Genomic DNA, 26,173 nt, shown 5'->3' on the forward strand with positions numbered 1-26,173 from the left:
CCAACTGGCTAATGCATTTCTCATTTATACAATGCTGACTGCACTTTAAAAATACATTAGTGACTCTGAAGTACTTTAGGTCATTTTGAGGTTGTGAAAGTTGTTTGCTATATATTTGTGTTTTATTCTGTCAATTTTCTAGGATGGCTGGAATATTGCTGATTTCATTGTCACATCCACCTTATTTGTGGGCTCCACATTGTCAAGCAGCAATGAGATTTTTTATGTATTAAGGTAGGATGATACTGTCAATGGAATAGTTGATAATTCTCTCTAGAAATTAATAGCTGAGGATCATTTAAAATAAAAACTAAATTATTGGATTCACAAGCAGGTTCCCAATATCTTAAAAATAGAACGAAGTGGAATTAGAACAACTCTCATCTACTGACTGGCTGGATTTGTCTTTTCAGTATGTTTTATTTTCATTTATAGAACTTGTAGTATTTTTCCTTTCTACCTTTTTCTGCCCTCCAATTGTGCCCCATTTTCAATAGAACCAGTCTTGTTCATTTGGTCATTGACTTGACATTCTCTGTTGAGGATGTGCATCATCAGTAAGTGTGGGCATATTAATGCAACATATATTCAGAAGCATAAATATTTGATGAATATTTATTATGACATTATGCATGCAGCATACAACTTCATTGGAGATATGGTAAATTTTTGTTCATAACTCCTGATTTGATAATTAAATTTTCCTTTTGAATGAGTAAAATTTCATAATGGACTAAACAGCTTACTCTTAACTTAATTTCTATTATACATTCTTCAACTCCACAATAAGACAGGCTGATACTCTTGCATCCCCTTGCACTTTTTTTTGAATAAAGCAATGTCTTCTCAACTCTCAATGGTGCAGAACCTGTTATTTGAAGCTCTGTGAGGAATTGTCAGATTCCTTTTTGCCACTTAGCAGCTGGAAAAGGTCAGCCCATTTCTTTGTTCTACAATACACAAGGACCTGTCTGATACAAAGAGTGAAATTTATTTGTGTCGTTTCACTTAAAATCATTGTTCGCTGTTTAGCTAATTTAACAAAATATTTGGAGACACAAGAGGCTGCAGATGGTGGCATCAGAAACAAAAAATGAGCAGCTGGAGGAACTCAGTGGGTCAGGCAGATAAACAATCTTGACCCAAAACATCAACTGCCCATTTTCCTGTACAGTTGCTGCTTCACCTGCTGAGTTCCTCCAGCTCCCACATCAGGAAGGCCTCAGGGCTCTCTGTTTCTTTGTGGATTAGAGACCCAACCAGTTCCCCTTCACCACCACTCTCCTCCGTATGGCAGAACTGGTGCAGAACTTCTCTTTCGGCTCCTCCCACTTTCTCCAAACCAAAGATATAGCAATGAGCACTCACTGGGCCCCAGTTATGCCTGCCTTTTTGTTGGCTATGTGGAACAATCCATGTTCCAAACCTACACCGGCAATGCTCCCCAATTCTTCCTCCGCTACATTGACAACTGCATTGGTGCCACTTCCTGCACCCATGTGGAGCTCGTCAATTTCATCAACTTCGCCACCAACTTCCACCCTCCTACCCCCACAAATTCACTTGGTCCATCTCCGACACCTCTCTCCCCTTTCTTGATCTCTCTGCCTCCATCTCGGGAGACAGATTATCCACTGGCATCTTATATAAACCCACTGACTCCCACAGTTACCTCGACTACACCTCTTCCCACCCTGTTGCTTGCAAGGATGCCATTCCCTTCTCTCAGTTCCTCTGCCACTGCCACATCTGTTCTCGTGATGAGGCTTTCCACTCCAGGACATCTGAGATGTCCTCCTTTTTCAGAAAATGGAGTTCCACCCCACTGCTATCGATGGAGCCCTTATCCCGCCCTCTGCCACTTTCTGCAGGGGTCGCTCTTTCCGTGACTCTCTTGTCCACTCATCCCTCCCCACCAATCCACCTCCAGGCACTTATCCCTGCAACCATGCTAAGTATTACACCTGCCCCTACACCATCTCCCTCACCACCATCCAGGGCCCTAAACAGTCCTTCCAGATGAGGCTGGCATTCACGTGTGAACCCTTCAATGTCACTTATTACATTGTTCCCAGTGCAGTGGCCTGTACATCATTGAGACCCGACACAGATTGGGGGACCACTTAGTCGAGCACCTTTGTTCCGTCCGCTGTACTAGCCAGATCTCCTGGTGGCCAGCCATTTTAATTCCACTTCCCGTTCCTACACTGACACGTCTGTCCACGGCCTCCTCCGCTGCCAGGTCGAGGCCAGATGTAGATTAGAGAAACAGCACCTCGTTCCATTTTGGTAGTCTCCAACCTGACGGCATGAAAATCAAATTCTTTAACTTCTGGTAACCACACCACTCTGCTCCTCCCCCCTTTTTTCCTCCTGATCCAACTAGCCCCCATCACCCTATTTCTTTCCCCTCCCCCACCCTCTTGATCTGCCAGTCACCCACACATTCCTCCCACTGGTTCTGCTCCTTCCCTTTATTCCATGTTCCATCATCCTCTCCTATTAGATTCCGTCTTCTTCAGCCCTTTGTCACTTCCACCTATTACCTCCCAGTTTCTTGCATAATTCCCACTCTCCTCCCTCCTCCATTTGCCTATTACAGCCCTCACCTGGATCCACCTATCACCTGCCAGCTCTTGCTCCATCCCTTCCCCACCCCCACCTTTTTATACAGGCTGTCTCCCCTCTCCAGTCCAGATGAAGGGTCTCAACCTGAAGCGTTGACTGTCCATTTCCCTCCATAGAGACTGACTTCCTCCAGCTCCTTTGTGTGTTGCTCCTGAGTTCTTCCAGCTGCTTGCATTTTGTTTAACAAAATATTTATCATTTATGCAGGCTTAATTGCTAGTTAAAATGTATGAAGAAAAGATTGTCATACATGAATCATTGTCAGCTATTCTGATTAAAGTGTTCCATTAATGAAATAAATTTACACCACACAGAATTAAATTACTATTTTCTTTTATGAATGTAAGAGCTTTGAAAAATATCTTGAGCTACTTATTAAAGAGGAAAATGCAACTCTTTCTATTGGTTATTTTCTTCTCACATGGACAGAAGAGAAGAGCGTCAATTATTTTAGGCATATCCAATGGATGTATTGTACTGAAATGAAAATGAAACAGTGAGAGCTTTATTGACATTGGCTTTAGAAAACCTAGTAGTCAAATGGCCATGAAGGTAGTTCACCAACAAATGTATTTTATTTTTGAATTGTGATTAAGCAAAGTTTTTTGTCTGTCCTAGAGTGCTGAGGGCTCTGAGAATGGTGAGGAGTATGGCTGCCATCAAGGGCCTGGCCATTATGGTGCAGGTGATCGTCCAGTCAGTTTCCGACATGGCCAATGTTATCTTCCTGCTCATCCTGATCATATTGGTGAGTACAAGTAAGTAATGATTGCTTCTGTACTGATGCTACTCGGATCGGAAAATGCCCTTGGTTCCTTCTGGTATTCATTACTGATAAAAGGATTGAACAGAAAATGTTGGAAATGCTCAGTAGGGCATGCAACATCTATAGAGTTAATACTTTCAGGTCAGTGATCTTCTGTTCAAAACTGAAAGATTAAAGATAACAGCATATTTTAAGATGCAAAGGAAAACGGGTGGCAGGTGTGGAGAGGAAAGAATCACGAGGGACCAATGTTCAAGTCATGGTTTACCATGAGAAAAACTTCCTCATGGCCCATACCAAGTATTTTGGGAACTTGCATGACGACTTCTCCAGTTCAGCTTGTCTACCATATCTCAAGGTACCAACAGGTGAATATTGGGGCATAAATGCCTTTGACTCCTCACTTAGCTTTTAAACTCATGCACACTTAAGCCTTTTCAATTTGGCACAATTTAAGGAATAGAAGAGCACAACCCATGCCTGACGAACTCAGGAGAGCAGTGAGAATCGGGGGAGCAAAAGAATGAAGAGGAAGATGCACCAAAGAAGCTGCAGGAACAGCAATATCAGGCAGAACAGGTGCCACTAGAAGAGGATGATATCAGATGCTGTTGAAAGGATGCCCTCTGAATATGCTGTACAGTATATCTAATAGTCCATAAATCATCATCATCATAGCACTCCTGGTTTCCACACCAGTCACACGCATCTGTCAGTACAAGACTAAGTGGTAATGCTAATAACCACAGTGAAACATTTTGATTGCTGAAGTGCCCATGGCAGAAGATCAGTTCCCCCTTTAATTCACTTGTACCACGCAATCAGAGGCTGCTGAAAGCCTGCATTAATGCAATCATAGCAGCCTACAAGCTAAACAGTAGAATCATGTACACTCAATTATTGTTCAACCTACATAAAAATGTAAATGTACACTCAGATTTTTTTTCAAGATCAGAGTTGTTCAGTAATTCAAAGGGCCTTTCTAACCTACTTCCTACAAATGTACAATACAGCACATCATCCTTGACACATTGAACCTGTACACTTGGGCACCATTCCTGGCCTAGCAGTGAATATTTTACGATAAGTTAACCAATATTCCAGTAAAATGTGAAAGCATTGAAGGCAGCAGCCTGAAAAAAATCTGTTTGATCAATTAGTATCCCAAGGCAAGTAATGAAAAACAGGATGCACCATGAATTTGTGAAATCTTTATCAGACTTGATACCAGTTCTAACCATTACAGACACCTGCTCAATGATCAGCCTTTTAATTGAACAACATCTGTATTGATTTATTCTGCGTGGGTTAATTCACACAGAACCAAAGTACTCGAAAATATTCCTTCCATTTGAAAGCCACTTTTTGGATGGCTGCAACTAGGATGCTGACAAAGAGCTATGAAACTGAATAATGTGCGAGGAAGAAAATCATTACCTTATTCTCGCAGTGGCAACAATCACGTACAAGCTGTTATCATTAGCTGGCAGATCTGATACATGGGTGATTTTTAAAATGGCAAATTTCAGACATCCAAGGATTAAAAACTAGATGAAGATACAAGAAGAGTCATCAATCAATCAATCAACATTGGTATCATTCTCTCTCCACTAAATGTCTTCTCCAATGTAATGACTTCTGCAGATGGACACCTAAAGATCATGCTAGTGCCACACACATTAGTCTTGGCGGCAGAGTCTGATGCATCTTCAGTACATTCTTTTATCTAGGCACATGCAGTCATGGCAACTCAATTAACTATCCATATCCATCAAAACTTCTGACTCAAGGAATTAAAGGTTATTATATCATGAGGTTCAAGGCATTATAATAAATCCCTTACTAATGATCACTCAATATATAGAGTGCATATTATGCCCTTTAAAAGTTGGAATATACCTTTGGTTATAGTGTTGGTTTCTCAGCTATTTTTCAATAATTTCTGAGTGAATAAGGTTAAAATGGGAGAAAAGCACTGTGCAGTGTGTATTGAATTATCTTTTATGAGCCTGCAAAGTCATTATGTTGGGACCTATTATTGGATTCCTATCACTTAAGTGATTAAATAGAAGGATTTCATCAAGTACCTATGTAGGTTTTGGACCAAGAAAATTTATTACAAGAAGTGGTTGGTTTTGTGTACATCCTGGTGCTTCTGCTTAATATTTGCCTTCTACACTAGCTATACGTTCCAAATGTATCCCACTCTACCAATCCCTTTTATTCTGCTTGTGGCTGCTGCCAGGCTGATGGAAGGCTACTCTCTTTTCCTGGTATTGACAGTGGATGCCCACTATTAGCTCTTGCCCTGGAAGGACTGACACCTGACTACTTGTTGCCAGCCTGAGTTGTTGCAGCTTAGCTGACTAGATTCAAGTCAGAGATGAAAGGTGAAAAGATCTCCTGATGGTGACGCAGTTCCACACACTGGATTGATATTGGGACTCACGGGACCAGACAGCATCTCGTAGGGAACGAGCTACCAGGGGAAAGCTGCAGTGACCAGGTCTCTGGCGCTGAGCCTGGTTGTGTGGTGCAGAAGGGAAAGGGAGAGAAAAGGAGAGTGGTAGTGATAGGGGATTCAGTAATAAAGGGGGCTGACAGGAGATACTGTGGATGTGAAAGAGACTCCCAGTTGGTATGTTGCCTCCCAGTTGCCAGGGTCAGGGACGTCTCTGATTGGGTCCACAGCATTCTGAAGGGGGAGGGTGAACAGCCAGAAGTCATGGTCCTGAAGAGGGAATATAGGGAGCTAAGTAGGAAGCTGAAAAGCAGGACTTCAAGGGTTTGGCAGGGGGATGGGAACCCGAGTGATAGGTCAGAGTTTGGTGCATTTAGTGTACAAGCAGATGAAGCATGTAGAAAGAATGTGAGGAAGGATAGGCAGTTGAAAGGGCAAAATTGTAGCCAGTTGGATGGGCTGAAGTGTGTCTACTTTAATGCGAGAAGTATCAGGAGCAAGGCTGCTGAACTTGGAGCATGGTAAGTACATGGAACTATGACATGGTGGCCATTACAGAGACTTGGCTGTCACAAGGGCAGGAATGGCTGCTGGATATCCTGGGGTTAAGATGTTTCAAAAGGGACAGGGACGGAGGGTAAAGAGGTGGGGGAGTGGTTTTGCTGATCAGGGACAGTGTCACAGCTGTAGAAAGGGAGGACATCCTGGAGGGATCATCTACTGAGTCATTGTGGGTGAAAGTCAAAAACAGGAGGGGAGCAAACACTCTATTGGGAGTATTCTACAGACCCTCCAATAACAGCAGAGACTCTGAGGAGCAGATTGGGAGGCAGATTTTGGAAAGGTGCAAAAATAACGGGGTTGTTGTCACGGGTGACTTCGACTTCCCTGATATTGATTGGCACCTCCTTAGTGTAAAGGGGATAGATGGGACAGAGTTTGTTAGAACTGCAGATGAGCCTTACTATCCTTCCATGTATCATTCAATCTTCCCTGGTATCCACCCTATCACACTCCTTTCCTTTTGTTCTCTCTGCAATTTAAAACTTGTTTCATTCCTAACTTCTAGTTCTGCTGAAAGGCTATCGGCTTGAAATGTACAAGATTCTTGTGGGACTGATAAATGCTGAGAAGATGTTTCCATGCATGGAAGGGTTCAGAAACAGAGGGCATAGTCTCAGAATAATGGGCTGCCCATCTAATACCGAGATAAGGAAGAATTTTTCTTCTGAAAGATGTAAGCCTTTAGACTCCTTGCTACAGAGAGCTGTGAGGACAGAGTCCTTGTATATATTCAAAGCTGGGATAGATAAACTTCTGATCAGTAAGGGAGTTGAGGATTATGGGGAAAGGGCAGAAAAGTGAATCTGAAGAATGTTGGATCAGCCATGATTCTGCTGAATGGCAGAGCAAGCTCAAGGGGCTGAATGGCCTATTCCTGTTCCATTTATTTATGGTTGTGATTGTTGTCTTTCTCCACAGGTACAGCCTGACCTGCAGAGTATTTCTAGCATTTTTTTTCATTGAGCTAGCCATAGGCTAATAAGTGGCAAGTTGCATTTTGCACCACACAAATGCTAGCCATTGAAAATCTGGAGCATTAACAACCTGTCCACACTATTACTGAGACCCTCTACCATAAGGTGACCAGAAACTCTACTGGACCAGCCGTATAAATACTGCTGTTGAATGAGCATATCAGAGGCTTGGTATGTTGCTGCAAGTGACTCGCTTCCTAACACCCCAAAATCTTTCCACAATACACAAGACAAAAGTCAGGAGTGTGATCACTTGCCAAAATGAGCACATTTCCATCAACACTGAAGAAACTTGACAGCATCCAGGTAAATGAATATTATAAGAAAAAAAAATGCTTCAGGGGCAGTTAATCCAACCACAGCTGCTTTACACAGCCATCAGCTTGCATCCAAAGTGTTTTAATTGCAGTGTAACTTTTGCAGTTACTACTTTTTCACTTGGCTTTTTCAATCTAGATGATGACCTTTACAGTGGGTATTGATCCTTCAAATTCATCTCATTCAAGCTGCAGAAAATGAGATTTTTCTTTTTGCAGGTTTTTGCTGTGTTTGGAGTGATCATCTTTAGCACTCATATTCCAGACGCATTTGGAAGTTTGGACAAAGCTATGTATACGTTGTTTGTCTGCATCACGCAAGATGGATGGGTTCAAATTTATGAAAAATTCAAGTAAGTCCCATGTTATAACTGCATATTTCTGTATGTGTTTTTAATTGTGTGTATAAGTTAACGTTAAGAATTTATTGGTATTCAAGTAATTAATGGAATAACACAGTTGGGGATATTTAAAGAATTGCAGGAACTAGAAATCTGAAATGGAATGAAATAAAAACAGAAAATGCTGGAAACATTCAGCAGGTCTTTAGTATCTGTGGAAAAAGAAATGGAGTTAACATCTTGGGATGAACACCATAGTCAGAACTTAGAAAGAAAGAAAAACAAATCAGTTAAAGTTGCAGAGAAGCTGGAGAAGTGTTAGAAAGGACAAAGGGAATATCTGTGCACCCAGGGTTGCATGGCGCTAAGTGGTGATTAATGGGTTAGTGGCAACAGTTAGTGTTAATACAGACCAAGGCATGAGAATGTTGTGAAATGCAGGGCTGTTGGACATACAGAACTGAATGAGTACCAAGGGTAGATGACTTGCAGCTGAAAGAAAGAAAGTTATCTGAAGTTGTAGAATTCAATATTGTTTGGAAGGCTACAACATGCTCCGACAGAAAATGAAATGCCATTACTCAAGCTTGCCTAAGGCCTTTCTGTAACAGTGCAGGAGGCTGCATTCAGGACGTGTGAGGATAGGATGGAGAATTAAAGTGTAGGCAATGGGAAGCTCAGGGTCACACTTGTGGAGTGAATGTAGGTGCTCTGCAGTACACTCAATTGGAAGAAGTGTAAGTGAATCACTGTCATACCTGGAAGGGACTGTTTGGGTCAAAAAAACACAAACTGCTGGAGGAACTCGGCGGGTCAGGCAGTATCTGTGGAAGGAAATGGACAATTGACATGTTTTGAGACCAGAGATATCTGAGCCTCCTCATCCTTGCCAGAATATCCTGCAAAACAAAAGGAAAATTGAATCTTAGTGCATTGTCAGGAAATGGCCACCAGAGCAGATTAGCTTTGTTTTTGTGTGTATGTGCATGCATTTGTATTTCCACACAGATTATAAGAACATAGGAAATTGGTGCAGGTATACTTTTTTAGGGCCCCCCCCCCCAAATCCCCTTTGTCATTCAGTCAGATAACAGTTAATTTTATATTTGGCTGTACTCCACTTTCCTGCCCAATCCCCTGAAGCATTCATTCTTTATCCATGATGTATCTAAATCTACAATATACAGTAGACTCAGCATCCACAGCTCTCTAGTGTAGAGAGTTTGGAAAATTCGTATTTCTCAGGGAAGAAATTACTGCTAATCTCTATTAATTGGTTGACTGTGCCCCCTGAGATCATGCCTCCTAATTCTGGACTTCCAGAGCAGGAGAAGTATTGAGAATTTATCATTTACAAGTGCCGTTCAATTTCTGCTCAAGGTGACTTCCTGGCATTCTTGAGAGCAAGCACTTCAATGAGGATATTGTGGTCAGCATCCATACATCTGGTGACCTGCTCCCTACATAGCTATAAATCAATAGCAACCACAAGACCACAAAGCTCCAGAAGGACTTCTAGCTACTGTATAATGCGCTTTAGTGGATAGTTCTTTTAAGAACTCGATCTCTTGCATAATTTCACACAGGATCAGTTCCATTGGTGCAAAGTATTATTTTACTAAAAAGTGCTTGCCATGCACTCATTGAAAGAAAACAATGTATTGAAATCATATGCATGCTACCACAGGAAGAGTGTGGTTGAGATGGATTATGTGAGCAGTGCCAGTTTAGCACGTTTTTAAGGACAAAAGAATTTCTAGCCCTATATCTTTTAAACTCCATTCTGCCAAAAGTCAGCATCAGCCTTTATAGGACTGGCAAAGCAGCTGACTTTTCTAGTTTGGGAGTATGACCCCTCTCTCAGTGATGTTGTTGAATGTGAGCTGTCCCGACTAAACACGACATAAATATACAATATAGTCCATCATCTCTTATTATATAGCTTGCATTAAAGTTTGCATAAGATAAGATCTTTATTAGTCACATGTACATTGAAACACACAGTAAAAAGCATCTTTTGCTTAGAATGTTTTGGGGGCAGCCCGCAAGTGTCACCACACTTCTGGCGCCAACATAACATGTCCACAACTTCCTAACCTGTATGTCTTTGGAATGTGGGAGGAAACCAGAGCACCTGGACAAAACCCATGCAAACATGGGGAGAACATACAAACTCCTTACAGGCAGTGGCCAGAATTGAACCCGGGTCACTGGTGCTGTAATAGCGTTATGCTAACCGCTACACTACCATGCCTGCAGGATCCTTCCATAGGATTTGCTGATAGAATTATCAAATCCTGGACATGGTTGGTCCTTTTGATTTAAAATTATTTTCTAGTCAAATATTAAATTGTTAACATTCACAAAACTGTCTTCCTTCCAGGAAATATAATGGAGTGATGATGTATTGGGGTGGAGTGTACCTCTTCATGTTCATCATAGGAGCATCTTTTATCTTTGCAAACATAATGGTTGCTGCAGTAACTTCAAATCTGGAGCAAGCAATGACAAAGCAAGAGGAGAAGAGACATACACTGACTGGTGGGTCAGGTCTGATGTCTGAGGTATGATGTGAGCCAAGAAGCAAAATAACAGCTTGAGTAACTATTGAAATAGAATATCTTTTTTTTAGAGTGCATCACTCGCCCATGCTTAGAGGATAGAACTCTGTAAAAATTTCTCTGTGATAAATGAGTTTGAGCAGTCTGTTTTGAATGAACAAGTGGGCAAAAGGCTCCCCTATTTTGGCACTAGATTGACAAACTTGCTCAAATAAGCAACAGTTTAACAAATGTAGGAAATGTAGAAATGTCTAATTTGCAAGGTACAAGGTACTTTGAGACAGTTACATAATTGGGAGGCAATAAATGTGCTTTAGTTTGCTGTTCTTCAGAGCTTGTTGCAGACATTGAGTGTATTACATTCCCCAGTGGAATGAGCTGGTTTGTTCATGCATTGTATTAGTAGATAAGGGCTGTTACTACATAACAGTAGGAAGGTATTATGAATTCTCTCTTGACCTGGGCACTGAAAGGGAAGATGGTTTTGATGAAGGCAGCGAGTTTTACTGAGAAAAAGACTGGATTGATTGTAATCCCAAAATTGTTGTTCGACACCTCCACTCTGAAACCTCACAAGCAACATCTTGCTATGTGAACACTTTCCAAACGAATAATGCAGGGGGAAAATAAGTTCCAAACAAAATTGAGGTAGGTGTATTTTAAAAACGATCACAACTCCATAATTATCTTGTTAGTGTTACATGTGTTAGAGCTCACACTCCCCTGAATCTTATAGGCAGTCCAGTTATGTGATCTTCTCGGACATGTCCTGATAAAGATGACGGATGTATTTTTTTGTTCCAGCTTTCAAAAACCACCATGAAGTGATTAAGGCAGGTTTGTTTTTTTATATATTGGAAGAGAAGTTAGCTTGGCTGCAGTCAGAGTTGATTAACTGGTTCCAATGATATAATTAAGTGCCCTGAAATATCAGGTGTTAACTGCAGATATTAACAGGCAATACTGGGAACTTGGCACTCTCTCAACAATATGCTGCCTTTGATTGGGAACCTGTTAAAATTAGTAAGCAACCAGTGGATGTAAGTTTTCTGTTAGCAGATATTTCAGCTGGCAGATATCTTTGTATCATTTGCTTGACATCACTTATATACAGAGACTGGGGAAGAAAATATTATACATCCCTTTTCTAGTAAAGAGGTTCCCACCTGATCTCACCTTGGTGTTCTTGGGTGCAAACAGTGATCAAGGTACTGTTAATAGAATCAGGAAAGCGTTACTTTTATTGTTTTGTAACAGGAACTTTTGAGTTTTATGCTGTAAATTTAATGAACTGATTTTTTTTCTACTGCTTAATTTGTCTTTCATAATCTTTATGCATGTGGTGAAATCTCTGTTCCCCAAGAATTAAAGACTTGACTGGTGTCATTTTCAGTGAGCAAATTTCAATTGGACAATGTTTTGTTACAAGATCTAGCAGATATAAGGGCCTCCTACAGTTCACAGGGAACAATGGGTCATTTAGGGGAACATTTATTTGATGAAGACCACAAGAAGGTCCCTAGAACATGCCAAACCACCAATCCATTCCCTGTAAACCCCCACATCTTCCACTCCAGTATGCTTCATCCATGCCTTCCCTGCATTTCCACTCTGCTAGACCACCCTCCCAGAACATGGCAGTCTCCCTAATCTCACCTTTACCTTTCCCAATCCAAATATTATTGTTTCTTCCCCCCACCCCTTCCTAGATCCAAGCTGAACTCTCTCACCCTAGCCCACTATAAGATTATCTGATTTCCTCCTTTCTGATCATGCTGTCCCATCCCCTACCACTACAAGAAGTCTGCACTGTAATACTGCCAATGTCAATTACCTTAAATCTGTTTCCTCCAGTGATTTACTCACCTTCTGCTATTCATCCTGATAATCCAGGAAACACCGCTGCATACCTGCCTCCAGGAAAACAACCATGCACCACAACTCTCTGCTTTCTCGTCGCTTAGTTTTGTATCAACACCAAAATTGCCCCTTTCAGTGCATGTGTGTTGGTAGTATAGAATTAGATTGGTGATGTTGACTGTTGTAATTGACCATGTACAATGGTGAGCAATTCAGTAGTCAATGTTTAGTGTAAATTTTTTTGTTTCTTAGACTTTAATGTTTTATGTGCCCTTGATCTATTCCTTCAATTAACTTTCCTCTTAATTCCTTTTTGTCAGTTAAAAGATGAAACCATGACTAGCCCAGAGATGGACCTGGTGCATGTGAAAGATTGTATCAAGCAAATAATCATAGCTCACAAACAGCAACCGTTGAAGTATAGCTCCCTGGAGAATCTCAGCATCTCCACATACGAGGAGTTTTGCCTGGTGCTGGAAGCCATCCAAAGGAACATTGTGAACTATAAACAAATTCGTGTTGAACTCAATAGGTGGGGATCATTGCTGATATTCCCTAATATACAATGGGAAATATTGTCATTCTGATCTCCCATAGTTTGTTATTGTTACTCTCATCCACACGGTGAGTTTTGTCATTCCCTACACCTCTTGAGTTTGTTACTAGCACTCCCCTACCCAAGCATGAGTTACTGTTACTCTAACCCATTTACACTATCACACCCTCTCACAGACAGTGTTAGTTACTGCCAGCCTTACTACTTCTTGGACATTCCTTTGGGGTCGAGGATGATGAGCATCCACTCCAATCTTTGGATTCTGAGATGGATAAAGAGTCCTAGACATGATCTGCAGACTCTGCCACAGAGATGAGAGATAAGATACCTTTATTAGTCACATGTACATCGAAACACACAGTGAAATACATCTTTTTGCGTAGTGTTCTGGGGGCAGCCCGCAAGTGTCGTCACCTTCCGGCGCCAACGTAGCATGCCCACAACTTCCTAACCCGTACGTCTTCTTGGAATGTGGGAGGAAACCAGAGCACCTGGAGGAAACCCACGCAGACATGGGGAGAACGTACAAACTCCTTACAGACAGTGGCTGGATTTGAACCCGGGTCGCTGGCGCTGTAAAGCGTTATGCTAACCGCTACACTACCATGCCTGGGACAGGTTGGTTGGTTGGGTAGTCGTGTGCTCCTCCCACTGATTTGTGGTCTCTGCTTGTTTACATCATAGCGATTTGGGATGCTTGGTGCCTTCCCAAGTGTTCCATTTCTATTTTGAGCAGCCATAGGTAAGGGATTCCCATGAGCCAGCAGGGATGTTCCACTTTTTCAAGAAGACTTTCAAAACATTCTTGAAATGGTTTTCTATCTTCCTGGAAATACCTTGCTGATGGAACATGGAGTGAGTGCTTGTTCAGGGAGCCTAGTGTCAGGCATGCAGGTAATGTGTCCTGCCCACTGTGATTAGAGCCTAGATGCTGGGTTGGGATAGATCGTATACTATATATTAGTTTGCCCATCATACCAATGGATTTGAAGGATTTTGCTGAGACAGCATTGGTGGTATTCTTCTAGTGCTTTGAAGTGTCTACTTCAGGTTGTCCATGTCTCTGGAGTCTACAGGAGGGCAGGGTTCCCTGCTGCTTGATGAGCACAAGCTTGGTGCCAGATCTGTGGTCTTGATGTTTCCACATTATTTTCCTCACGTGACTGGCAGACTGGAGGTGGTGCAAATGTCATCATCAGTGTCAGCCTTTGCTGAAGGGTGGTGTCTGCGATATGAATATTGATCCACATTTTCTGGGTTCCCATCATAGATCTTGATTGTTGGGAATGCTTTTGTGTGGCAGGGGCGGGTTGGTGAAGAATTCTCTTGTCTCTGTCTTGGTGAAGGACTTTTGTCTTCTGAACATTTAACAAGGCCCATCCTTGTGCTTTAACAATAACTTAGCACTTAGTTTCCAAATGTGTAAAAGTTGTCTGCTTACAATAGTTTATCTACTGAGGTTGAAGTGATCTTGGTTCTCAAATGGAGATGAAGCAGGTTAAACAGGTTCCCATTCACCCTGCTGATTAACTCCACTCCAGCAGGGAGCTTGTTGAGGGTAAAGGTACAGTATTGCAGGGAGGAAAGTTGAGAATATGATTGATGTGATGACATGGCTTTGCTTGATCCTTGTCTGTGATGGACTTTTTGGTTACAATCATGGCATGCATGTTGTCATACAACAGAAGTACAATGGTAATATTTTTCTGAGGCCAGCCATTTGAAGATTCCCCATCATCCCCCTCAGTTGATTGAGAGCATTGTGAGGTTGACAAAGGCTTGTGGTGCTTCCTACATTTTTCTTGCTTTCGTTACACAGTAAAGATATATTTATTATACCTTCTGATGGATGGAAACCACATTACAACTCTAGGAGGAACTCTTCAGCCACCAGGAGGAAGCAGTTGAGGATATTTGCTATAACTTCACCTGTTGATAGACAGAAGGGAGAATTCTCTGTCACTACTGCAATCAGACTTATATCAATTCTTAGAAAAAGTGACAACTATGCTGTCTAAGATTCTTTGGCACAGTCTCCTCATTGCAGGGAAATGAGCTCATGGATCTCTCTTAATAATTAAGGGATTTCATCTGCTCCAGATTCTCGCTTTTCACTTGATCTTTTTGGTCTCTCTCTGGGCTGAGGTAATACTGGGTTTGTTACATTGTTAGATGGAGTTAAGGACACTTGCCTCAAAGATAGAGGCTTGGTTGAGGGATTCATTAAAGTGTTCCTTCTGTTGGGCACTGGCTGCCTCTGTCCTTGATAAACTCATTCATTCTTGGCTGTCAGCAGGATGGGTCCATAGGTGCTTGGTCTTTGGATAGGTTTTGCAGCACTGAAGAATCTAAGTGATTATCAGCTAGTTGCTGGGTTGCCTGTACTCTTCCCGCCTACCTTTAGAACACAAGTTTGTTGTTGGGCTTCAGTCTACGGATTGTAGTTGGCAGGTTTTTTTTTCTTTTGAGATATTATGGCATTTCGGCTCCAATAACCCATTGCTTTTAAGATTAATTAATGTTTGGATCTCCTTCTCATTGTCTTAAAACCATTCTTGGTGTTTCCTATCAGAGAAGCGATGAACTCATGAACACTGCCTCGTTATTCCTTTTTTTGCACTATTTATTTATTTTTGTAATTTATAGATTTTTGTCTTTGTGCTGTACTGCTGCCACAAAACAACAAATTTAACATCATATGTCAGTGATAATAATTCTGATTCTGAAGCCAAGACTCGCTTAACGGCTGTGAATTACAGTGGACTTCAGAGTGTATCAGCCGCTGGCACCTTGTTTGGGAGTTGTCAGGTTGTCTGAGATTTCCTCAGAGTCTTTGAACCCTTCAACATCGATTTTTTTTTTCCCTGTGGCAGAGTTTGTGTTGCTGTCGTTATTTAAGGACTAGATGGTTGGAGGAGATGGACCAGATTAGTTGATGGCTGGTGCAGCATTCATCGGCACCTGTCACTGTGTGTTACGCTCATACATTCTGACCTGTTACTCTCAGTTCTGCTCGCATTCATGACTTACTCTTGCTCTGATCCATCCATAGTGCAAGTTACTACCACTGTTCCCACTAATAGTGCATTCTTGTAATCTCTCCACCCATAGTTTACCCTTCTTGCACATGTAAAAGTTATTTTCCCTCATCCACTAACTTGCTGATACTGTCATTCTGATATACCCACGAGATGAACATAACTTACCCACCCTCAACATGTACTTTTCACCAACCACAAAGCAAGTTGCTGCCACCCAGAGAGATCCATTGTAAAATCTAAGTAGGTTCAATCTGCCAAATCTCTCTTTATAGGACAACTGCTTACATCCCAGGAATCAATCTGGTAAATCTTGATACTCCCTCAATTGCAAGTATCTCTTTTCTTAAACTGGAGACTAGACCAGTAACGGTATTTCCGGTTGTGATCTCATTAGGGCCCTATGCAAGATGTCTCTACTCTTGTACTCCAGTCCTTTTGAAATAAAGGCCAATGTACCACTTAGCTTCCTCATTATCTGCCGTACCTGCATACTAACGTTCTCTGATTCTTGTATATGGACACACAGGTCCCTCTTAACAGCAAGAATTCCACTTTTTTTTCTTCCAAAGTGGATGAGTTCACATTCTTCCACATTGTATTCAATTTGCTACGTCCTCACTCATTCAGCCTGTGTGTGGCCCTTGAAGCTTTTCCACATCCTTATAACATTACCACCCACGTTTCAATCACCAACAGACTTGGTTAGATTACTCATCCAAATCATAGATAAAGATTGTTAACAGCTGGAGTGCCAGCAGTGATCTTCGCAGCACCTCACAGTCCGAAAATGAACCATTTGTTGATTGTTTTCTGTCTGTTAACAAATCGGGCCAATGTACAATATCAATCCCCTAACTTTGTTTAATAATCTGTTGTATGACATAATATCAAAGGCCTCTGGGAGGCAAAATACACCGCATCCATTGGTTTCTTCTTACCTATTCTGTTTCCCGCAGTCTCAAAAACAGATTTGTTGAATAAGATTTTCCTTCTATACATCCATGTTGCCTCTGGTCAATCCTATTATTTCTAAAGGCCCCGTTACCCACTTCCTAAAGAGTAGACTCTAGCATTTTCCCAATTACTGATGTCAGGCTAACTTGAATGTAGTTCCCCATTTCCTCTCTGTTTCAGTGCCATTCCCTCCAGCCACAGTGTATGTGTCTCTCTTCCACTCAATTTTCACTCTCATCCGTGGAGTATTTTACCATCATACACCCCCCGGGGGGGGGGGGGGGGGGTAAATTTCACCTCCCCCCTCCCCACGGCCATCTTTACAGCACCCCAGTGTTATACAGACTTTTATCCTCAGACAGTACTTAGTACAGAGAGAGACCTGTAAATTGACAGACTTGTACTGACCAGTACAATACCCTTGGGTCTCAAGTTGGATGTACAGCTCGATCTGCACTCTGCCCAGAAAATGAGACTGGGCCTGTCATAGTCCTTGAGTCCCATGATTACAGTTCCTGATTGGGGCTGGAACCTGGTGGAAAGCAAGGGAATTGAAATCTATCCCCCGTCTTCAGCTGCAGTTCCTGTTCACTGTGTGGTGCAGGGCTTCCAAGCAAGCTAAGCTGTACAATGATATCACCAGCTACTCCTCCTAAGGATTTCAGACTGGCTTGAGATTCCTGGCCACATGCTTGTAGCCCCTCTGTTTGTACTGTAAAATTGATGTCTCATATTAACGTCATACAGAACAGTCAATTTCCCTTTAAGGAAAAGGAAGTCCTGCACCATACGGTATTGATGGTAGTCTTACCCCTGCCGTTCTCCACCTACTGAATTCTCTTTCCTCCAACTATAGTTCACCCAAAATACTACTTCTTCCTTAACCCCATGAGAGCCACAGTCACTCAGCCCACTCACTGCATGTAGTATTATCACTCCCAAGTTCTCAGATTTAGTCACGTAGAGACACAAACAGGTCCTTCAGCCCATCAAGTCCATCCAACCCATTTTACACTAACCTTACATTCATCCCATTTTTTATTCTCCCCACATTCCCTTCAACTTCCCCCAGATACTACCACACACCTACACACTAGGACCAATCTACAGTAACCAATTAAGCAACCAACCTGCACATCTTTGGGATGTGGGAGGAAACCAGAGCACCCAGAGGATACCCATTCGGTCACAGGAAGAATGTGGAAACTGCACATAGACAGCACGTGTGGTCAGGCTAGAACCCAGGTCTCCGTTACGGTGAGACAGCGGCTCTACCAGCTGCACCACTTTTCCACCCTGAAGTTTGAATTTGTCCACTTTGGGAAAAGTACTTTATAAATTATAAAAAGCAAGAGGCAGTAGACCTTGTTGACATGGAAGTCCATGTGCAGGGACTATTAACATGCTACAGACGTGTACAGAGGAGGACTGATGGTGTACTCGTCTTTATGTAGAGGACTGGCATTTCAGTACATGAACACAAAGACTTAGTTACGCCACATCTGGGATGCTGTGAGCAGTTCTGGGTACCACTCTGAGAAGGAATATAATGATCTTGCAGGGTGTGCCATGTGGATGCCCCTAGAATCTAAGTGTTAAACTATGAAGACTATTAAACAAAATCCCAGGAATTTAAATTAAGTAGTGATTTGAGTGAAGTTGTCTTGATATTAAGGGGAAATGGTAGTTTAATGATGATTGTAATGGCAGTGTAAGTTACTTCACTCCCCTACATGTAATGTGAGTTATCGTCACTTTCCCCCACCTGCAGTATGAGCTGCCTTTGCTGCCACTCCCCCTCCCAGACTGTGATTGACATGCTAAACCACTCAAAGGCTATGTTACTTTTGTTGTATTTAATGGATTATTTTGGTTTGCCTACTCAGCATTGTGAAAGAGATGCGAGAAATGTTCTTTAATCGTGAGCAGCAGAAAAGTTTTATGCATAATGAGAAGAGGATAATGGAGTTCACCCAGGCTCTGCTCGCCAGTGATATTTCAGCATTCAGAAAGAGAGAAATGCTCAGCAACATTTTGGTATCGGAAAAGGTGAAAATCTTAGTTATTATACAGCCCCTGTTTGTAGCTTGACCAGGAGCCTTAGACTCCTTGAAATGTACACTGGGTTCTTCATGCAGAGAGCTGTCCCCGCACTGTTTGACAATTCAACCAGTTTTGATTAACTCCAAACTAAACACTGGGACAATTGGCCAACAAGATTAAATCATGAAACTAGGCTGGAACAGGCACTTAAGCATTGGTTACTAGGGCAGATCATAATATTCTGTGTTTAATAACCCAGGCCCAACACTGCAAAACCTTGCTGTCATCTGCAAGCTCAGGTCAGGAATGTAACAAAATACTCCCCCACTTGCTGGGATGGATGTAGATGCAGCAAAGTTCAACACTTTGCAAAACAGAGCAGTCTGCTCGATTAACCTAAACCTCACTGGAGTTCTGAGGCTGTAACATGTCATATCTAAAACAATTTGCTGCAGCAACTCACTAAGACATCTTTGGCAGCACCTCCCTTCCTCTCCTCAAATTCACCTCCTCACTTCTGATCTGGATACATATCACCTTTGCTTCATTATAGTGTGAGCAAATCCTGAAATTCCTTACCTAACAGCACCTGATTGGCCCCCTGTCTGTGCAGATAGCCGAGCTCAGAAGGTGGGTTCACCATCTTTTGAGGGAGCTAGGATTAGGAAATAAATGCCAGTTTTGCTAGTGTAGAATTAAATTAAAAACTACAATTAGGCACAAACCAGCACACTGAGAAGAAAGATACTAAGATCAGTTCGATTTTTTGCAGAATATTAACCCTTCATAAGGCTAAGTACAAAGCCGCTGAATTGCAGGAGTCCAGTAGATGCTCTTTGTTTCTACCAGAGACAGAGTAAATTTTGTTCTTGCATCATTAAATGAGTGTTAAGGATCCTGAGGCCATTTAAGAAAGTGCCATGAGTTTCCTAATATCCTGGCCATTATTTTTCCCTCAACCAATACCATTGAAATGCACTTCACTGACCATTTATCTCACCTGTTTGTGGGATCATGCTGTGTACTAAATGACTACCCTATTAAGCCACAGGTAGGTGAACACAAGTGGTAGATGAACAAAACTCAATGTGAGATGGGGTATGGGCAGCAAAGTTTTGGATGAGCTCAAATTTGCAGAAGGTGGCAAAGAGAGCAGCAGAATAGTTGAATCTGCAGTTGGCAGGTGTTGAGGCTTTCAGCAATAGATGGACTGAAGCAATGTCTGATTTTTATTGATGTTACTGAAAATGGGTTATGGAACACTTTGGACAATAAACTCTACCTTCCCTTCCTTTGATTGTCCTCATTTGTACCTTGTGAATTTGAACCTATTACCATAGGGTGTCCTGAATTAATATTTTCCACTCTACTCATTATCTACATTAGCTGTTAGGTCCCTAACTTCTATTCTAAATATGTAAAGTAAGCAGAATCCTTGATATGAAGCCTGGGGTAAGATACTCTGGTACTAAATGTGATTTAATGGCTTCACTATTTTCTCTCCTTTGGATGTTCTCCTGAGAGCTAATCAATAGCAATTTCATCTTCAGTATATCCTTGTCCATTTTTCAGATGCAGATAGAAATAGTGAAATAACTTTATATAGAACGACTCCCATTCTCAGAAATTCTCAAATTTTTCAATAAAAATTAAATACATTTGGAAGTGGTCCAATCCATATACAGCATGGCCTCATAAACTGCATTGAGATTAATGACCATCTTAAGCTCAGGTCTCTGCAATAGGTTGAACCCAAGGTGATCTAACCAAGCAGCCAGAGTGCTACCATTGTGCCAAGACTAACATCCTAAAATAGGTGGGAACAGCGGGATTGAAATAGTATAATCTCATTGGTAAATGCATCTCTGATTTAGGTAATCTTTATTTCTTTCCTTGGAAACAGGGATATAGAATGAACCATAGCCCAAGGGAAAGCAACGTATACCAAAGAATACAGGATCTGTCTTCCACGAGGTTGATGAGACGTGCACCTGATAATTAGTTACTTAGGATCAATCTCAACACACCATCTGCTACGCAGACACAGTGAAGCCTCTGGAAGATTTGTTCCTTCAGTGCTGAGGAACTGTTCAACGTCATTTTGCAGATGTTGCTTCCAGGCCTTCATTAGACTGGAACTTAAGGGGGACCCTAACTTATCAGTAAGTGGCTGTGGACTGCAGGATGGATCGGAATGGTACAGCTAGAGTGGTGGAGCCAATTTGTTTCTGACATCTGATTGTTACTCATCTTCATTCCACGCTTGTCCATCAGATTCATCATGCTGTGGCCACAAACAAAGACTGCTTCTGACATCAGATTGAAATGGATCCTTGCCAGGAAGCACTGTAATTAGTAGAGAGGGAACTTCCAGGAACATGGCTGATGCCATTGAGACTGGCATTCAGGCAACTCGATCCATGGTGTGTTTGGTAACCCTCCACCATCACCACCATACAGCAGTCATGCCAGAAGCACCACAGGAACTAATCGTGCCTCTGCTGTGAACTGCTATGAGTCTCTTGTGGTAGGTGGAGAGCAGTAAAGGATTGCACAAAATTCACACAGTGCCAGATGAAAGGCAACTGTCAGCTCTTACCAGTTACCGAACTGTGAGTGTGCAATTTGTACTGTGGGTTAAATCAGTTAGATATGAAAGTTGAAAGGAATATAGGGAAAATAAATATTTTCAGTTAAATGGTATGTAACTTGCTCATTTTAATACAATGATGGTATACATAATATGAATAAAAATGCTATTAAATATTTGCAGTTTCCATTGTTTTAGTGTAGGCCTATTGTCAAAATTGGAATTCAGTTTGACTTGTACATCAAAACGAAAGCAATGATACCTGTACTTGAGAGCAACAACTACTATCTGCTGGAGCCACAAGAGAGACTGCAGATGCTGGAAATCTGGAGCAACACACAGAATGCAGGAGGAACTCAGCAGGTCAGGCAGCATCTGTGGAGGGAAATGAACAGTCAATGTTTCGGGCCAAGATCCTCCGTCAGACTGGTGTGCAGGCTATGTGCTGTAAAGGTCTTCGTACAGCAGAACTGTTTAACAATGGAATCCATTTTCTTGGTTTGGATGATTGAAATAAGGAGCCTGCTTTGTGGGAAAACAGTCACAATTCTGATCCATTACAGTGTGGAGAATTCACAGCACTTTGTCCTTTCACTCATTGCCTTGTTCCATCAGGGAATTAGATTCAGATCTGCAGAGTTTCCCCTGTCACATCACTAATCAGTTCTGACACATAGTTTCTCCAGTCCCAACATTGAGACTCCTATCCCATCATTCGTAGATGCTGATCTAAAGGCTGTTTCTGATACTATCACTGAGCAACCAAAGTTATCTTTTGTCCTGTCACTGACCTACAGTGCCCTGTGTCTGACAAATACAATCATTGAATTGTTGTCCCACCATTACCTATATGAATAAAAATGTTTGGTTGCTAGTCCTAAATTGTTGCTATTTGCTGTCCACCGTACTCCCCTTTTAATGTATAGTTCTATTGCAGGACTGGCAAGGTCTGAGGATACCCAGAGCTGGAAATTTTTCCATTGTAATGTGGGCTACAAGTTTGTTGTACATGCATGGCACTTGAGTCATCTGCTATTTGTGGAGGTATTAGCAGTAGTTATTGATTGTTTAAATGTTTGTTATTTTGTTGAATATTTTAGTACCCAGCACTTTTCATTTTTACTTCCAGATGACTTTTAAATCAAAAACTTGCAGGTGCTGGAAATCTGAAATAAAAACCTAAAATGATGGAAACACTCAGCAGGTCAGGCAGCATCAGTGGAAAGAGTAACTTAATGTTTCAGGTGAGAACTGGGAAAGAGAAAAAACAAGTTAGTTTTCATTAGCAGAGAAGGTTGTGGGAGGGAACGGTAGAACAAGAGGAATAGCTCTGATCAGGTGAGATCAAATGACTTTAGGTGACAGAAGCACATTATGTTATGAGTTGCTAATAGCAATGTTGTGGGGCATGCCTAGCAGGTGAAACTAAAATTATAGAAAGAAAAACTGAGCCAAAATGATGAGAAGTAGAAATATCAGGTTCTGACACAGACAGAAAGAGTGAGTTACCTAAAGTTAGAAAGTTTAAGCCAGAACACTGGAAAAAGAGGTGTTATTCCTCAAGCTTGCCTCGAGTGTTTAACAGTTCAGGAAGCCACAGACAGAAAGGTCGGACTAGGGAGCGGGATGGGGATTTAGTGGCAGGCAACCAGAAGCTGAGGGTGACTCCTGTGGACTGGGCCTAGGTGCTGCACAAAGCAATCACTAATTTGTACTTGGTCTCTCTGTAAGAGGAGGAGGAGGCCACATTGTGAACAGCAGATGAAGTACACTAGATAGGAAGAACTGCAAGTAAATCACCACTTCACCTGGGAAGTATATTTGGGTCCCTGGGTGGTGGGAAGGGAAGAGGTGAAAAAACAGGTTTGCATCTCCTGCGTTTGAATGGGAAAGTGCCATAAAGATGGGAAGTGGTTGGTGGGGACAGAATAGTGGACCAGGGACTCATGAAAGGAACGATCCCATTGAAGTGCTGAAAGAAGAGAGGAGGAGAATATTGTCTGATGGTGGGAACTTGTTGGAGTGGGGGGAAATTGGAAGGATGGGTTGTTTGAATGTGGAAGGTGAGGACCAGGGGATCTCTGTCCACAGCTGCCTTGGCTACACCTCTTCCAACCTGGTCTCTTGTAAAGATGCCATCCCTTTCTCCCTGTTTCTGTCTCCACAGCATCTGCTCCCATCATTAGGCCTTCCATTCCAGGACATCTGAAATGTCCTTTTTCAGGAAGCGGGGCTTCACTTCTGCTGTGGTTGAAGGAGCCATCTCTCACATTTCCTCCTTTTCTTGGGCTTCTGCTCTAGCGTACAGACACAGTAATGTAGCAGTTAGCGTAACGCTATTACAGCACCAGCGACCTGGGTTCAATTCCCGCCACTGTCTGCAAGGAGTTTGTACGTTCTCCCCGTGTCTGCGTGGGTTTCCTCCAGATGCTCCAGTTTGCTCCCACATTCCAAAGACGTATGGGTTAGGAAGTTGTGGGCTTGCTATGTTGGTGTCAGAAGTGTGGCGGCACTTGCGGGCTGCCCCCAGAACTCTCAACGCAAAAGATACATTTCACTGTTTCGATGTATGTGTGACTAATAAAGATCTTATCTATCTTATCCCATCTCCCTCCAAATAGAACAGCGTTAGAGTTCCCCTAGTCCTTGCCTTTCACCCTTCTAATCTCTGCATACAACACCATCCTTCATTATTTCTGCCACCTGCAATGAGATCCCACCACTGGCCACATCTCCTCGCCGCCTCTTCCCACCTTCCACAGGGACCATCCTTCCCTGACCCCTGACACTTTCCTCTGCACTTGCCCCTTCACCTCCTTCCTCTCCACAGCAGTTCTAGGTGAGGCAAAGATTCTCGAGCACCTCCTCCAACCTCGTCTACTGCATTTTGTGCCCCCATTGTGGCCTCCTCTACATCAGTGAGACCAAGTGAAAACTAGGCAACCAATTTGCAAAGCACCTGCACTCTGTCCGCAGTGGCCATCCCAAGCTCCCAGTTCCTTTCCACTTCAATTCCCCTTCCCATTCTGACACTGACCTATCTTCGGCCTTCTCCACTGCCACACTGATATTCCATCTGGGTAGTCTACAACTGAGTGGTATGAACATTGAACTTTCCAATTATAGGTAACCCTCACCTCCAGTGTGTTTTCTGCCCCCAGCCCCTCTTCGGTCCTCCCATTTTTGTCCCCTTTCCCATACACTCCCAGCCCCCCTTCACTCATTTTCATCCCCCTTCCCATCCTGGATCCATCTACCTCTGACTTGCACATTCCACCCACTGGCTCCCCATCTGGTTCTGGTTCCATCTGCATTTCACTTCTCCCCTAATGTTCCCATTATTGCCTGCCTTACTTATCAGATTCCAGCACTGGTAGCTTGTGTGTTCCTGCTTACACCCTCCTGGCTTCTTCTCCTTCATCCTCCCTTCGCTCCATCTGCCCTTTACTTGACAACCTCCATCCATCATCCACCTGCCTCTGTCGTCCAACTCCACCATCTCCCTCCCTACCTGGCTCCATCTGCCCATAAAGCTTCACCCCCCTCAATCCACCAATCACCCACTGGCCCCCATCTCATCAATCACCCTCTTCCCTTCATACTGTCTATCTCCCCTCTTTATACTGGCTGTCTCCACTCTCCATTCTTCGTCCTGATGCAGGGTTTTGACCTAAAACGTCGACAATCCTCCCCCCATCCCCCACACAGAGGCTTGACCAACTGTGTTCCTCCAGCAGTTTTTTGCCTCCAAAGAGAAGCTGTTGCCGATACCATGAGACCACTTTAAATTTGTGTCTCATGGTATCGGTGTGTAGATTTAGGTGTGGGATGGGGTGTAAAATAAAGCTTTTTATTTGCAAAGGATGATGGTGATCTGGAACCTTGCCTGTAGGAGTGGTGGAAACAGAGTCAGTCATGGCTTTCAAATGCAAAGTGGGTAGGTACTTGAGAGAAAGTAATTTATTGGGCTACGGAAAAGCTCTGGGGGAATAGGTCTGAATAGACTGCTAAGCAGGGAGCAGGTGTGGACTCTGTGGTCCTATGCCTTAATAATTCTATCATTCTTTATAGTGGGAATATTCCAACAATCTCAATATTAAACTGAGAAAGACAGTTGTGTGTTTGTTGGCATGAAGCACCATCAATGTATTACTTTGATTGAAATTCTAAATCCCTTCAAGAAACATATCCTGGAGGACAAATGCAAATGAAATTCATTGAGCAGAGCACCTGGAGTGCTGGAACATTAGTGGACAGGACAGCCGTTTTCTATACCTTCACTTTCAATGATTCCATGATGCATCAAACCACAGAATTGGGCATCAGTTGTTGTACACTGATGAGATACCTATAAACAAAGTACCGTCTGAAAGATGAGGTACCAGCTATCTTCAGATGCAAGGAAGAAAAACGGCAACTAAATCTGTCAGTAAGTCACCAATCACTAGTTGCAGATGTGGAAAAAAACATCAACTTCTATCATGATTGATGGAGTTTTGTTTGTTACTGTGTGTTTT

The 26,173-nt window shown here is 42.4% G+C and overlaps 1 protein-coding gene across 1 annotated transcript in view; it reads left to right on the forward strand.

Annotated features, from left to right (window-relative positions):
* LOC127581894 (cation channel sperm-associated protein 4-like) overlaps positions 1-19,114 on the forward strand; it is a 35,943-nt gene extending 16,829 nt beyond the window's left edge. Inside the window, exons 5-10 of the mRNA XM_052036724.1 lie at positions 143-234; positions 3,247-3,376; positions 7,930-8,063; positions 10,435-10,615; positions 12,793-13,004; positions 18,910-19,114. Coding sequence (XP_051892684.1) covers positions 143-234; positions 3,247-3,376; positions 7,930-8,063; positions 10,435-10,615; positions 12,793-13,004; positions 18,910-19,114 — 954 coding nt within the window. The remainder of the gene's footprint in view (positions 1-142; positions 235-3,246; positions 3,377-7,929; positions 8,064-10,434; positions 10,616-12,792; positions 13,005-18,909) is intronic.
* Positions 19,115-26,173: the final 7,059 nt, after the last annotated feature.

This window comes from Pristis pectinata, chromosome 22 (genome assembly GCF_009764475.1).
Source record: "Pristis pectinata isolate sPriPec2 chromosome 22, sPriPec2.1.pri, whole genome shotgun sequence".
Taxonomy (NCBI): domain Eukaryota; kingdom Metazoa; phylum Chordata; class Chondrichthyes; order Rhinopristiformes; family Pristidae; genus Pristis; species Pristis pectinata.